Source organism: Myotis brandtii, unplaced genomic scaffold (genome assembly GCF_000412655.1).
Source record: "Myotis brandtii unplaced genomic scaffold, ASM41265v1 scaffold876, whole genome shotgun sequence".
Taxonomy (NCBI): Eukaryota; Metazoa; Chordata; class Mammalia; order Chiroptera; family Vespertilionidae; genus Myotis; species Myotis brandtii.
The window spans coordinates 243687-259523 of NW_005371579.1; the positions used below are offsets into that span (position 1 = coordinate 243687).

General features: G+C 61.7%; 1 protein-coding gene across 3 annotated transcripts in view; it reads right to left on the minus strand.

Moving 5' to 3' along the window:
* Window positions 1-4263: 4263 nt before the first annotated feature.
* Window positions 4264-15837, minus strand: part of TOM1 (target of myb1 membrane trafficking protein) — a 21999-nt gene continuing 10425 nt past the window's right edge. The window contains exons 7-14 of one of the 3 annotated variants that reach the window (XM_014532300.1): window positions 15235-15368; window positions 13757-13790; window positions 13333-13426; window positions 12524-12644; window positions 8958-9033; window positions 6624-6677; window positions 5578-5637; window positions 4264-5102 (exon numbers count right to left, since the gene is read on the minus strand). In XM_014532300.1, the coding sequence (XP_014387786.1) occupies window positions 4950-5102; window positions 5578-5637; window positions 6624-6677; window positions 8958-9033; window positions 12524-12644; window positions 13333-13426; window positions 13757-13790; window positions 15235-15368 (726 nt within the window). In that variant the 3' untranslated portion in view covers window positions 4264-4949. The remainder of the gene's footprint in view (window positions 5103-5577; window positions 5638-6623; window positions 6678-8957; window positions 9034-12523; window positions 12645-13332; window positions 13427-13756; window positions 13791-15234; window positions 15369-15837) is intronic. The other 2 variants (XM_014532299.1, XM_005884917.2) reach the window with 2 other exon arrangements.

A 15837-nucleotide genomic window follows, 5' to 3' on the forward strand; every position in this document is an offset into this window, starting at 1 on the left:
CCCCCGCAACCCCCACACCCCCCAATCTGTTGAAGTCCTAGCGCTCAGGACCTCAGAACCCGACTATATGCAGACAGGGCTTTTGAAAAGGTGATTAAGGCTAAAGGAGGTTACTAAGGTGAGCTGGGTCCTAATCCCACTGGTGGGTGTCCTTATAAGAGGAGATTATAAGAACACAGACACGCGGAGAAGAAACCACCCTGCCGGGCGGGCACTGTGACCTCTAGCCCAGAAAGTACATTCCTGCTGTTTAAGCCCGTCTGTGGCGCCCCCTTGTGGCCACACGAGGTAACTGATGCACTGAGCAAGGGCTTCTGATACAGAGGGTGGGAGGGGTAGTTTGCAGGGGTAAAGACTGGAAATGCACACGTTTGGGTGGTTTGTGGGACAATGGGACTCAGACATCACTTCAGGGCTTACTCTGATCACCCGTGAAACGAAACCTCCTCTTCCTTCCTCTTCCACTCCTGTCCTGAGCCATCTGTCCAAAGCCTTTAGGCGGGACCAGGTGCTGCTGGGGTGGGAGTAGGAGGCTGCACTGGGTGAGGAGGGTCTGGGCAGGGGCTCTGGGGTGCACCCGGGCGAGTGGGGACCCATGCGAGGTGAGGAGGGCGTAGGCAGGCTGGGCGGTGGCAGGGGAGACTGGCTACTGGCAGGATTGAGGTCAGCCGGGATAACGGGACCGGGTTCTCCCTGTTGGAGAAGGAAGTCATACATGGAAGGGCAGTGCTGGAGGAATTGTGGTGTTGCACTGACGGAGTTATTGGCATGAACTCTGCTTTTCTACCAATGTAGGTAGAACGGAAAATACACACCCGAATGCTGTGTACACGGAGAAGGCCTGTGTGTGTGTGTGTGTGTGTGTGTGCGTGTGTGTGTGTGGGACACCCCCGTGGGTCAGGTGTAAAAGGGCTGGGGATCCCATCGAGTCTCCCCGTAGAGCAAGCCTGTCAAACTTGTGGCCCGCGGGCGCATGCGGCACACAAGAATGTTTGTGGCCCAGCCAACATAACAGTATGTAAGAAACGTTTTAATGAAAATTTCGTAACTTAATTTTTACAATATCCTGTTATACATAATTATTAATGAACTGCAATGTTCGCTAATGACTGGTTACTATGATCGTGTTGCATTCATTTCCCTTACGCCCTTACGCGCAGGCACACATTTCTCTCCACTAATACTAGCAGCGAATATTTTAGCAGCCGATGGCCACGTCATTAGTCTTGTACTAACTTGTTTGGTGTGTACAACAGGAAATAATTTCGTTTTTGGAGAACAAGAAAAATAGGTTTATTTGCATTATGCTTATTAATTTGTGCAGTTATTCAGTGTCTGGTAAGTTAATGTCCAAGAAAAAATATTTTTTATAAAAATGTTCTATTATTTTATGTTAATGATGACTCATTTACTTCAGCCCTTTGTATTCAGCATGTCTCTATGGAAATAAAGCTATGTTTCTACGAAAATGGAAGCTTTTGGTTTTTTGCAGCCCACATAAACGTACACCTTATTTGGCCCGAGTTAGCCTTTGAGTTTGACATGCTTACTGTAGATCCTTCCCGCTCGAGCTCCCAGCCCCACCAGGGAAGTGTGTGGGGGTGTGGAAGCAGAGGGCAGTTTGTGTGGGGCTTGGGTTTTGGGACAAAGACTCCTGTGTGGTGGCACCGAGGGCAGAGAGGGGCAGTGCAGGAGCTGGTTGGCAGACACCCTCCCTCCCCATAGCTGCAGGACCTGCTATGTGTAGCTCTGCTGCCATCTTGTGGTCACTTGGAGCACTCACCTGAGCTCCTGCCACCTCAGAAGCCTGGTCCAGGACACCTGGGGGATCCTCCTCGCTCCTGGGGCCCCCCTTAGGGGCAGCAGCCCAGGCCCAAGGCTGTCGTGGGAGTGGAGGCTGTCCTGGAGGCAGCGAGCACCCTGGAGAGCTGGAGTCCCCCAGACCACCCGGAGCCAGGGGCAGTGCTCTGGCGGGTGCCTGGCTGGAGGGTACCGTCGTGAGGACGCGTGGAGCATCTTCCCACAGGCGCTGTCCTTGTCCTTCCAGCTGATCCTCACTGCCACCCCGTGAGGGGTGACTGCTGAGCACATTTTACGATGAGCAGCGGCCACGCCAGGCTTTGTGTGACAACTGGAGAGGTTGGATGCTGACATCAGGGGCAGTGCCCAGGCCGTGTGGGTCCTGGGGGCTCAGGGAGCCAGGAGGGCACGGAGCCTCTGCCAAGGGCTTCCAGGCAGCTCTGGCGAGCACCTCCTCGCAGGCCCCAGGGGCTGCCTCCAAGGCGCCCCTTCTCCTGCCCTCCTGCCAGCTGGCCTCCCCTCAAACCCCCCTGGACATGCGCTGCCTCTGAGGCAGCTGGGCCCAGTAGGAGCTGCTGGTGCCTCATTAATCCTGTCCTGTGGGCACATGGCCAAGGCCCCCGCCAGCAGCTGGCCCACTTTTGTGGGGGCCAGAGACTTCCTGTGGCTGAGTGATTGGTCCAAATGGCCTGCGTCAGGAAACGCAGCCTGGCCAGCACGATGGCTCCTGCAGGCTCCTCAGCTGCCTTCAGCCCAGCAGCCTCTCTCTGGAGGGGCCTTAGGGAGGGGATGCCCCTTCCAGGGGAAGTGGGTGGTCTCCCTGGTCCCCTTCCTGTGGGGCTCTGCGCTGGGCCCTCCCTGCGTCTCCAGCCTTGGCCCCTCCCATCACTCTGCCTCAGTTTCCCCTCCCTTCATTTCAGAGCAGGTGGCACTTACTGAATTTACGTCTGTCGTTTTGTCCCCTTCCCTCCCATGTGGCCCAACAGGGCTGGCAGGTGGCCATTCACCTGTACCCTCAGCACCGAGGCCCACGCCCCGTGTGCAGCTGGCACTCGGCAGATAGCATCCGCAGGAGAGAACAAACCACTCGGAACTTCAGCATGAACAGGGCCACCAGCCCCGAAGTCACGGCTGGTTCCCTGGGGCTCCCAGCAGACGGCGTGTAAAGGACCGGGTCCCACTCTCCCATTACTGAGTATGTGACTAGCCAGTCCTTGCTCCCCCAAGCCCCAGTTTCCCCACTGGCAAGCGGTAGTCAACTGTTCTCCCCAGGGCTGTTGGGAGGTGAACAGGCCTGGCCGGGCACTGCACACAGCAGCTCAGCTGGGCGTGGTGGGGAGGGAGGGGGATGTGGAGAGCTGGGGCTGCAGGGGCAGGGGAGGGAGCTCACGGAGCCCATCCCTCTGTCCTGTGAGACGGCCCGGTCTCCAGGGCTCCCAGGCCAGGCTGTGGGAAGGTCTGTGGGAGTCGGAGCTGACCAGGACTGCTGACCGCACCGCATGTGGGCGAGTGTGTGCATGCCCCGCAGTCACTGCCCCCAGGCGGCAACCATGCAGGCACAGTGGCAAAGGTGCATGTTACGCAAGCGAGGGTCACGGAGCCCAGGTGCGCCGGGGCCTTGCTCCACCACGTGGACTGAGCACAGAATCCAGCTGCGGCTTCAGACACTGGGCCAGTGTGGTGTGGTGGCAGCCAGGCAGCCAGCCAGCCAGCGGCGGCCCAGGAAGGGCCTCACCAGGGCCTTGCTCCACCACGTGGACTGAGCACAGATTCCAGCTGCGGCTTCAGACACTGTGGGCGTGTGGTGTGGTGGCAGCCAGCCAGCCAGCGGCGGCCCAGGAAGGGCCTCTGGGTGTGACCTGCTGTCACGCCGGCTGGAGAGGCAGCCGGGCCGGCAAGATACAGCCGGTGGACACTCAGATCAAGGCCAGAGTCCCCAGCACCTGCCACCTCTGCATGATATAAGCAGGTAAGATGGGTGCTGGTGTCCACGTGGGGGCACGAGGCGCAGAAGGGGCCCAGTCACAGCATGGCTCGTGACGGAGTCGAGCCTCAGCGTCTGTGACGAGTGGTAACTGCTCTGCCCAGGGCTGCTGTGACAGCCCATGAGCCTGCGTATAGCCTAGTCCAGTGCCCGACAGGATGGCGATCTCCTCCTGCAGGAGCCCCCCTGCCCCTCCCTACACTGTGCTCCTGCCTGTAACTGCCCCCCCTCCCCCCGCAGGGGCAGGAGCAGCGTGAAGGTGCCCTGAGCATGTAGGAACGTCACTCAGAGGGACAGCAATGGGTCTCCCAGCAGGGCAAAGCGTGCTGAGCCTGTGAGGCGCGAGGGGCTGCTGGCTGCCAGTCCTGCTGCTCCGCCTGACCATCTGAGATGCCCTCCCTGGATGGCCCCCAGCTCCCAGCGCCAAAGTTGTCCCCCTCCCTGGAGAGACCAAGAAGTCACTTCCCACTTGGCGCCTGAACGCTGTCGCAGGTGGTTTTCTACCTTTAATTGGGGACATAAAGGTACCTCTCCCAGTACAAGAGGATCAACCAACAGGTGGGGGACCCACGCCCGGCGGGCAGGAAGAGGAAGAGGAAGGGGAAAGGCAGTAGAGGAGATGGTGGGGCTGCACGCCCTGAACCCTTCCCTGCAGCCAGGGCCGGGCGCTCTGCCCCACGAAGTGCAGCTTCGTACCTGGACGGCGAGCAGCTGGGCCACATACCCCGCCCTCAACAGCGGGCCAGAGCCTTGGGCTCCACGCGGCAGGGCCGGGGAAGGGACCAGAGGTTGCAACAGAAGCTTCTGTTTCCAGCTTCCGGCCAGGCCTCGGCTGGCAGTGTGGGCTCTGGAGGGCTCCTCTGGGATGGGTCACCCAGGGCAGGAGGGTCACCGGGGCAACCAAGCAGCCAGCCTGCCTGTCCAGGCTTCCAGGTCTCAGCAAAGTCAGAGTGGCCGGCTGGGGTGGGGGCGGCAGGAGTGGCCAGGATCCCAACAAGGAACTGACCTGCTCGCCCAGTTCACCTGCTGCCTTCCCACTCCCCAAACCTGGCCCAGCCTCGAGGAGAGAAGGGGTAACACGCCACCCCAAGCAGCCTTGACACCGAGGGAGGGAGAGGCCCAGCCAGGGGTGGGAGCAGCGGCCGGGCGCAGGGTGCCAGCCTGCTCATAAGGCAAACAGCATGTCTTCGTCCTTCTCCTGGGTCTGCTTTCGAGGGGCGGCGCCGGGGCGGGGCCCGGGGGGGCCCTCAGCTGAGGGGCTGGAGAGGCTGGGCAACCGATCGGCCACTTTGGCCCGGGACTCCTCCGTGTCGTTCCCCTGAGAAAGCGGGAGCAGAGGTTAGCTGGGCGGGTGGGGGCCGCGGAGCTGGGCGGGGCCCATGCAGTCTCTCAGCTGCTATCAGCCTCCTGATCTGTGAAATGGGCTGAGTGGCCCCATCTCCCTGCGTGTGGCAGGTGCAGAGCCTAGCGCTGTCATGGCTCCTTGACTGCCCTCAGCCGGCACCCACGGGGACCTCACCGGGCAGCATGCTGGGGGAGGGTGCAGTGCCAGGCCCTCCTCTAAAGGTGGGACACGGTCCGCTGCTGAGGGTCCCACAGCAATGCTTTATTGCTAGAAAGTAATACAGATGTCCCCCTTTTCTCCCATTGACCCCTTCTAGCCCCCCCCTCCCCCCCCCCCCCGCCGTCATCCCTAGGACCAGCCTCTTCCTCATGAGAAACCTGGGAGCCCCGTCAGGTGGGTGAGGAGCGGGCCTGAGCCTTTGCTTGTGGGCTGGGCGGCCCTGACTCACCACGTCAGTGGACAGCCACTGCTCGATGTCCTCCATGAGGCAGGCCTGGGTGACGGGGATCTGGAAGGGAGGAGGACGGTGAGGCCGGGCGGGCTGGGCAGCTGGGGGCAGTCACCCTCCCTGAGCCTCCTCACTTAGAAATGGCGTGTCAGACCTGCCTGCTCCTTTATGGGAGCCAAGATCCTGGCATCTCCCCCAAGATGGCTCCTGCCCAGCTGCCTGGGACCCACAATTCTGCCCACGGTGCCAGGCGGTGGGCAAGGGGATGCCGGGCAGTGGGCTAAGCAGAGGCCAGGCCAGGAGGAGAAATGCACCTCCAGCTCCCACCCCGAGGGTGAGGCTGCCAGCTTATCTCCCTGCATGCGTTCACAGACCGAGTTCCTGGTGGAGGGGCCCATGTGGAGGGAGGTGCTGAGATGACCTGAAAAGGCCAGGCTGGGGGCTCAGGGGGGCTGGGGCTGCGCACGGGGACTTTTCACTCCGGGCCACAAAGCTCTGTGTGGACAGGGGCTGCTGGGCGGGTCTCCTTCTTGGAGGCTACCTCACTGGCTCATCCTCAGAGTAACACAGCGCCCAGCGCCCAGCGCTGTGAGGACGGAGTGAGCCGGTGGTGGGAGGAGCCTAGCCCCGTGCCCGGCACAGAGTGGATGCTCAAGATGCCAGCCACCAGTTAGCTCCTGGGGAGGAGGGAGAGCCTCTCTCCAACCAGGCCAGTTCCACCCCAGCTCTTCCCCAGCCTGAGGCCCGTGGGGAGCAGGAAGCCCCGAGCAGAGGCAGGAGGGCCTTCCCAGCAGCACCAGCAGCACCAGCAGCAGCAGCAGGGCCCTTTCCCACGAGCTCTCAGCTGCCGGAGGGGATGCCTGGGCGGCCAGAAGTGGGCCCCCAGAGGCTGAGAAAGCAGGAGTGGGGGGTGCAGGGCCACTGAGGGCTGGGCTGGGCTGGGCCGGCAGGCCCCTCTCTCCTCTGGGTCTGAGGCTCCTGCTCCCTCTGGCAGCAGCACCGGGGGAGCCCCGAGGGACAGCCCCAGCTCTCGGGGGGGGCCTCACCATGCCTTGTCTCACCATCCAGTCCCCGAGGCTCTTCTCACTGCCGCCTCCCATCTGGTGAGAAAGGGTCACGCTGAGGGAGGCGGGAGGACAGGGCAGGGCCAGGCGGCTGGCGGCCTGGTCCAACTGGACACGCCCTCGCGATGGCAGAGCAGGCAGCCACCAGCCGCTGGCTCTCAGATTCTGACGGGCGCCTCGGGCTTAGAAACACTGGTTACGGCCCCTCAGGTTGACTGGTGGCAACAGGAGGCTCCTTGGGCCGAGCAGACTGGTGGGCGAGGGGGACAGGAGTCCTGCCTCCCACCCTGGACAGACCCCACAGGGGCCTGGCACACACGCCCACACCTCACAGGACGGTGAGCCGGGGCCAGCCTGGCTGCCTCAGAGCGGACATTGACTCCATGCCGGGCGTGGCTGCCTGGGACCCATTCTGACGGCCCATGGAGAGCCTCACCACAGCCAGACGGAGCACCTGGAGGAAAGCCCGGCCCTCGCCTGGTAAAGGGACTCAAACCTCTGGTCACCAGGGATGCTCGAGCCTCACTGGTCAGTTTCGGGTCTCCTCCCGGAGTAACTGCCAGGCGGTGAGGAGGGAGCCCGGCTCCAGCTCTTGGCGGCCCGAGCTGCCGTGTGCCCCGGCAGACCTGTCCCTGGGCTGCAGCTCCCGGGTTTGCAACAGGAAGGAGTGGCTGGGATTGTGCCGCTGGGCAGTGGTGTCAGGCCCTGCCCGCGAGGCCAGGTGGCCCGAGAGGAGGTGCTTTTGGCTGACTTCCAGCGGGTCTGGATTCATCCAGGTTCTTGGAGCCAGAACGCCGGCCCTCGGACAGGAAGGCTGAGCTCCAAGGCCCCTGGGCTCTCGGTACCAGCACTGGCTTTGGAGCCAGACGGACCAGAAGGGTGGACCCTGGGCAGCAGCACCACAGAGATGAAATCCCTCTCCGTGCGCCAGGGCCACGCGAAGGTGTTACAGTGTCTCACCCAGCCTCTCTCTGGGACTGTTTCCGCTTTGTTGAAAGGGAGACGCCCCTTAAGGGTCTGTGCTGACCTGAGGGGGGATGTAGAGAGCATAGCGCAGGGCCTGGCCCAGAGCGCAGGCTGGACAAACCACCGCTTACAAAGAAAATGATGGAGGCTCTTACAAAGAAAAATGGGGTGGGGTTGGGGGGGGCGCGGAACGCACATAGGAAGCCGGGTCGCCCCCTGGCCCTGCCTCCAGTGCTCCAGGTCTTGCCTGTTCTGACCTGGGAAGGACGCCTGAGATGCTGGGGGTCTTGGGTCAGCCAGGCTCCCCGTCCACCACATCCCCGTGGGCTGAGCACTTCCACAGCCTCCTCCCTGCTCTCCCCTTCCACGCGGGTCCTTCTATACCGGGAGCCGGAGGAATGGCCCCTCTGCTCACACCCGCCCACCGCTTCCTCCTCACACAGAACGAAGCCCACCCTCCTCCCAGCTGCCTGGAGACCTGCAGTCCCTGCTGCCGCTCAGGCTGCCTCCCTCCAGCCAGTCCCACTGGCCCGGCCTCAAGCCCCAACCCTCTCCTCTGCCAGCCACGCCTCTGCTCCTGCCTCTCCACCCCGGCCCTGCCATCTCCAACCACTTCCTGAGGAGCAACTCTGTCCACCTCCTGGGACAGAAGTCTCACTGTCCAGACGGTGCCCAGACACACATCACAGGAATGGGCAGTGTGCTTGGAGCTCTGGCCAAGGGGAGGGGTTGCCCACAGAGCTGCTCGGTGCTGGCCCCTGGCGGCCACTCAATGCACAGCCAGCAGGTAAAGGGAACTACAAGATGTCCAGGATGGCTCCGGGGGTGGTAGGGTGGGAAGGCAGGCAGGGAGCTGGGAGGAAATGCAAGGCGGATGGCGGGAGGGGCGGGGCTGCCGCTGCGGCTCCTGTTCTCTGTTCTGTCCCCCTCTCTCCACACTCCTGGGAGCAGGTCTCTAGAGAGGCCCCGAGGCAGAGGACTGACTGAGCTCAGTCTGGGCCAAGCACCTTCAGTACACGCTCACGCATCCTATTACCAGCCCTGTGGGCACAACTGTGAGCTCCGGTACAGAGGAAGCCACGGAGGCCAGGAAGGTGGTCACCTGCCTGAGGACACAGCTGGGGGGGCCGATGCGGGGGTGGGGCGGGGAGCCAGGTCTGAGTCTCTGCTCTAACTCTTCTCCCGTGTGAACTGGGGACTAAGTTTCCTCAGCTGTGATATGGGAACACTCACATTAGCTACAAAGGGCCAACGGAAAAACCAAATGGGGAAGGGAGGGGCACGCCAAGCCAGGCCTGGCACATGGGGCCCCGGACAAGCACTCCCTGCCTTCCTCAGGCCTCTGCTCACCGCTCCGGTGCTCTGCTGCCGGGCGTCCAGGGCTCCAGCCAGGCCGTCCGTAGCTTGGGGGTCTTCGTATTTCACCCTGAAACACAGAGGCCCCCATGCCATTAGTGCTGCCCTTACTGTAGGGTGTGCCCGCGGATGTGATGATGGAGGGGGATGGGCGGGGATGAGCTGGAGGAGGGAGGGGGTGCTGCTGGCCCAGACAGAACCAGATCGCCAAGAGCCAACATCAGATTTGGCCCAACTCCAGGGAGGAGAACTAGGGCCAGTGACCCCATGCTCACGGAGAGCTCCTATACAGACACTCTGTTTGAGTAGCTCCCATCTGATAATTTACAAACCGTGGTTCTGAGCAAGGCTGCGTTTGAATGGGGAGTAAGCTCACGGGTGGGCGGCTGGGTGAGGCGCCCTCTGGTGCTGGCTCACTGCACGACACCCCCAGCCCTCCGGTCTGGCAGCAGGTGGAGGGTGATTCTAACCATCCTCTGGGGGTGCCAGCCAGCTGGGCACTGGTGGGGGGAGGGGGGAGGGACGCGGCGCCGCCACAGCTCCCAGGCAGAGGGCAGGGAGGGGGTGTCTGGTGGGTTTGAGGTGAAGTCTCAGGGGAGCAAGAGAATAAACCAGGAGTGGGAGGAGGACCTGGGCTAACGAGGGGGCTTGGTGCCTCCCCTGACTGCTGCAGAGAGATGGGCGTCTGGGGGAGGCAGCCCTGACATGTGGGGAGAACCTTTATGCTCGCTCTGAACCACAGCAGAGAGGAGGTGAGACCTCAGCCCCGGTCCATCCAGCACTGAGGTGAAGAAGTGAGTCCGAGAATCCCAGGTGCAAAGGGACACCCTGCACAGGGAGGGGCGGGGGAGCACCCACCCTCTGCTGAGGCCGGGCTGCACCAGCTCCAGGCTTTGGAAACTGGAGTTGTTACATTGAATGCCTGCCATGCCCATTCACCCTCCCGGTACTTAAAGGGGCCTCTTGAATAAGCCCCCCAAATTCCCATGCAGCCACTTGGGAGAGCACCGGGGTCAACTCCCCCCATAAGATGTGCAGTCAGCCAGGGAGCCGGCCATGAGCGAGCGCATGCCCAGCTGCATGGCTTGCGTTCCCGGCCAGTGGGCTGGAGCCCGGCTATCTGCAGGGTCTCGCTGGAGCCAACCTGAGGCGGATGGTGGACAGTGTGCTCTCATCCTTCCAGAGCGCAGCTGGGTGCCCCTGGCTAAATCTGGGCAGTGAGTGCAACGAGGAGGAAGCGATGCCAAAGATTGCGCAAAGCCCTGGCCCAGGGAGGCCGGCTCCCTCAGGCACGGAGCCGTCACGCTGCTGTCCCTGTGCCCGAGCACACAGGTGCTGGTGGATATGGCAGAACAGGGCACGTCTGGCCCTGGAACAAAAGAACTGCATGTTCTCTCCTAATTACTAACCGCCCCCCCCCCCATCTCTCTCCCTCTCACACACACACCTGCACAGCCCTGAAGGCTGAGGCTCCGCCATCGCTAGGAGCCGTGCCTGCAGCAGTGGAGGGCCTAAGCCACCCGCTGAAGCACAATGTCACAGCCCAGACAGGTCCATGCCCAACACAGGAGGGAGGGCTGCTCCTCAAATGGTGCCGGTAAGGCTGCTGGCCAGAAGCTGGACATGAGACACTTAGGGTGACACAGTAGCATGGGCAGGAAGTGGACCGTGTCCTCAGAACGATGATGTGGGAGAAGCTGAGGAAGGGCCTCCCACTTCCGGCAAAGCCTGGCTGAGGCGCCCCTGACCTGGCTGGCCCAGATGCCCCCTCGCTCTCCTTGGTGCCCCGAGTGGAAGGGCTGGTCAGGTGGAGAGGCCAGGACTGTGCCAGCTGTGGTCGGGGCTGGAGCAGAAACAGAGGGGCTGACAAGGAGCTGGCTTCCTGGTGAGTGGAGGCAGAGCCGGCACCAGATACCAGGTGGACAGACAGGCCTGGGAGCGTCTGAGAGTCCCAGGAGACAGGGTAAGGTGAGGAGACCAAAGGCCAGTCAGGAGACCAGGGCTAAAGAGGCAGCTGGAGCAGAAGGAAGGAGCCAGGCAGGAGAACAAAGGGCTGGGGAACTCCGAGCTGGGGCACGTTCCTGCCCCTGCAGGGCACTGGCACTTTCTGCTGGGTGGAAGCCAATCTCGGGGCCCGCAGGACCCATGACCTGAGAAGGCACATGATGCTGTGTCAGACCACCTGCCCTACCTCCTGCTCTCTCCCACCTCTGACCTTTGCACATGCTGTTCCCATGGCCTGAAATGGCCATCTTGACCCTCGCCCCCGACCCTGCTGTCCGGGCCACAGTGCCTGGTACACCCCTCCAGCACTCAGCAATGCACGGCAGGGGTCCGTATGCACATCTCTCTCCCCGAGATTGCAGGTCCTGGAGAGGATGTTCTGATGTGCTTTTCTCTCTCCTAGGGCCTCGCTCCAGTAGCAGCAAACATCAGCCAGGCTGGCAAGCCGGGCCAGGTGCCAAGGGCTCTCTGGTGTGGCCAGTGTGCCACCTGCCGGGGCCTCCTGGGCGGGCCACCTCCTGGCTGTTAAGTCCCACCGGACTCATTAGCTTCCACCTGCACAGCAGCCTCACGTGCCCTAACTCCATGGCAACCATGAGCCGCTGGTCCCAGAGCCCTAGGCTTGGGACTATAGACTCTGCCTGAATAAGGATGTGGCTCATGGCCCATCAGCCCTCCCTTTCCCAGAGCTGGGTACGGCCAGTGGGCAGGCTGTGGGCAACCCATGGGCCCAGGCGGGCTACACCTGGACATGCCAGAGTGGAGAGGGTAGTTCTGGGTTCTTCAGAGGCCCATTGACAGTTTCCAAAGACACCAGCATGACCACTAGGGAGCTGGGGGTCCACGGGGACGGGTCCTTAATCCAGAGCTTTCCTTGACTGTCTATCTGGCCAGCCCCAGCCCAGACTTGGGGTCATGAGCAAGGGGCTGAGGACGAGCGTCGGCACACCGCTTCTGACCTGCCTACACAGAGTCCATCAGGGGAAGCTGAGGCAAGTGCTGGCCCCGTGCCCTGACTGCCAAGGGCATCTCCCTGGAAGTGGGCAGCCCTATGGAAGGACAGGCCCCCGCTCGGTGCAGAGTGGGCAGACGTGAGTGGGATGGTAGGGACTGTGGAACGACGGAAATGACTGGACAAGCCCCTGAGGACTTATCAGGAGCCTCCCTGCCCCCCCAGGGGCTTGGTGCACTGGGCACAGAGCAGGGGGAACCTGAGTCGCAGACACTGTCCTCGCACCAGACAGACCCATGCTCCCCACCGAGGAAGCCTCAGTTTCCTCATCTGATCAGATCTTACGAGATTCTGGCACGCAGCGGGTCAACATACAGGCCAGCCTTCCCCATCCAGCTCTGCCTGCGGGGCACGGAGTCTGCCGCCTGGCCATGGCTCTGTGGGCCACGTGGGACTGACTTAGGGGAAGGAACTCTGCCACCCTGAGGGGGCACACCAGGGGGCTGTGTGCTTTTCCTCCGGGTGTGCCCACCAACAAGTGGGCTCAGGGAGAGAGTCTCCTCTGATGGGGAGTGACCCAAACTGCAGGGGGCCGGCCACTCACTCTTTCCGTTGGTCGGCCAGCGAGCTGCCCCGTGTTAGGGCAAACATGTCAAACTCGTCCTCCAGGCGGCCGGAGGTCTCCAGAGACTGCAGGCCAGCCCTCACGCTGCTGGAGCCCAGGTCTGCGGGGACAGAGAGACACGTAAGACTCCGCCCGCTGCTCTCACACGCGCCGTGGCCAAGCTGCTCCCTGCTGGGCCCAGGGCTGGTTCTGGGTGGCAGCACAGAGGGGGGTGCACACAGGGCAGGATGCATAAACGGGGCAGCCACCTGCTGGCTGCGGGACCATGGGCATAGCTACCACCTCACTTGGAGTGATTTCCTGGGCTTGGCATGAAGCAGGCAGTAAGTGTAAAACCAATCACAGTGATATGTCAACCATTTGATGGCTAACATGTGCCAGGAGCCCACTCCGGCCTGGCACTGCTCTGAGCCTGGCCCGTGCCCAAGTTCATTCAGTCCTGATCACCGGCTGTGAGGACGGGCCCATTCCTGCCCATCCCAGAGGAGGAAGGAGGGCACAGGATGTTCCAGTGACTTGCCCACGCTCATCCAGGCGATTCAGGCCACAGAGACTTCAGTGTCGAGGGCAACCTCAGAACAGTGGGACTTCCGAGGCCCGGGAGGGCTCAGCCATTGTGGGCTGTGAGGGAGAGTCCCATGTCTTGTCCCAGATGCTCAGCCTTGTGGCAAGGTTCAGCCTGGGACCCCAGTGGAGTGGGGTCTGGGCTAACACCCTGCTGTTGGGGCTCCAGCTCCAACTGTAACACAGGATGGCACCTCCAGAACTGCAGGGGTACCCGCACTTACTCATTCCTGCCAGCTGGGACGAGAGGCCGCCAGTGGCTGCTGGGTCAGCGCCCATGTCGATGAGGTCAGCTGCCGCTTCGGCCTCACTGGGGGCCTGGGGGAAAGGGAGACCCACCGTCATGCCCCTGCCGGTGGCCTTGCTCCCCTCAGCCAGAAGCACTGGCCTGAGGAGCTGTCTCCCGCGCCTGCAGCTGTGGTTTCTCCCCTTGGCCTCTAGCTCTGCTGCTCCCTCTGGAGGGTGGGCAGACCCTTGGGCACCAGCAGGTGGCAGAGCTTAAAGGGACAGTGACATAAAAAGCTAGAAGGGGACTTTTCTAGGAGCCTAGACAAGAAGGCGCGTCTTGCACAGGATATGGGGTGGTGATGAGCACAGCCCTCCTTTTCTGTTAACAAGGCAGGATCTGGTGACAGCAAAGCCGTTTACCTTGGCGGTCTGGCCGGTCCGGAACCGCTCGAACCTACGAGACAGAGAGAGTGAGTCAGGGAGACAGGCTGAGAGGCGCCTCGGCACAGCCAGGCAGAGCCCTTCATGTGCCGTGGGTGCCCCCGTTCTCCTCCAGTCTGTTCCCGTGGGCTCAGCATCAGCGCAGCGGTGAGTCTCGTTTGTCTGGGCAGACCCAGTGATGCCCGGCATCCGAGGGCACTATTAACTGTGCCCCTTTCACTTGCAGAAGTGACCCAATTTGGATTATCAACAACCTGGCCACTCCGGTCACGATCAGCATCAGACAAACGAATAGGAATAGACTAGAGGAGAACATGGGATGCACGCGGCACTGGCAGAGGTGAGGACTTCTGTGGAAGTTGCTCAGAAATCTACCTGTGTACCTGTGTGTGCCAGGACCTGCGGTGGTGTGCGAAAGACACATGTCCTTGCACTGCCCCGAGCCACTGGCCACCCTCAGACAGGCCTGGCGGTGGGCGAAGCGGGCTAAGAAGACCTGGGTCTGGGGTCTGTTCGAGTGCTGGCCCTGGCCCTTGTTAACTGAGTGACCGTGGGTACGTTACATCACTTCTGAACTTGTCTCCTTCTGTTAAAAGGGGGGTGAGAGTGGAACCTGCCTCCCAGATGTGAGGATCAGGCAGACACAGTGTGAGTGGTTGTGAACAGAAAGTACCACCAGGCAAATGCCAGGCCTGCTCTTTCCCCATTGCCCGTGATCCTGGTGGGACGGCCGTCAAAGGGCCCTCCTGTCCCCCCAACCAGTGGGCACAGCAAAGCTGAGCCAGTTTCTCTCGGGGACCTGCCCCTGAACAGAATGACACGAGGTGAGGAAGCATTTGGACCCATTTACTGATGGTGACAACTTGGGGACATGGTCTAGGACAGCGGTCACCAACCAGTGGTCCGTAAGGCCTGAAAGGTTGGCAACCGCTGGTCTAGGAGGTTCTGCCCAGAGACCCCTGAGCTGCCCTAGGATCTGTCTGTCCCTCCTGCTCTGTTGGGAGGCCTTGCTGTTCACTCTCCTTTGGACTCGAAATGCTATGCATTTAATAGAGGCTATTCATCCAATCAATTCCTATTCTAAGTCAGCCGGAAACACTGTGTGTATGCAGTCAAAGAGCCCTAATTAAGTCCAGTAAGTGGTCTGAGGCCCCAGAGCCAGGCAGCGGTGGAGTGAGCAAGGACAGACCAGCCTGCCTGGCTGTGGGCCCACGCGCTCAGCCACCACCGCTGCCCTCGCCGGGGGCTGGACGCAGGGACATCGGGCAGGGCTAACTGGCGAGGAGAGGTATTGGAAGGCGGGGCATGCATGCCCACGCTGGAAGAAGACACTGAGGATACATGCCCTGGGTGGCCGGCCTGGTGTTTGAGAGGAGATGAGAGGTCAGCCGTGTGGGGAGACCAGGGCACAGGGTAGGTGGGAGGGAGGGGGAGGGTGGGCAGCTAAGGCTGGGTACCGTTCGTGGCGCAAGAACACGTTGTTGAGATTGTCATTGACAATGAGCAGCTCCTCGGTCAGCTGCTCGTTGGCGATCCGGGGGATGAGCTCCAGGACCCGCTGCTGCATGGCTCGGCACGTCCGGTTGAGCTCCTGCCGCGGAAGCAAGTAGGACAAGCATGGGCACCGGACCAGAGCGAGGCCATCTCTCCTGGAAGGGCTCTGGCACCTGGTGACCTTGGAGAGCAGAGCGGACTCCACACTGGACTGGAGCTCCACAGAGCAGCTTCAGGGGCTCCGCAAACGAGCCTCTGAATTCCACTTCTGTGTTCCACACTCACATTCACCAACAAGCTGGCTCCATGCAGACTTCTTTTCCCTGTCGCCATCTTTGCTTAGTTGAAGAACAGAGCTGCCAGGTGGCCCGGCCGAACAAACTGCAGCTTCTCTGGGTGTACTGGGATATTTTTGGTAACCAAAACATAAAAAATAAACTGGATGGCCCTAGCTGGTTTGGCTCAGTGGATAGAGCATCAGCCTGTGGACTGAAGGGTCCTGGGTTTGATTCTAGTCAAGGGCACATGTCTGGGTTACGGGCTCGATCCCCAGTAGGGGGCATGCA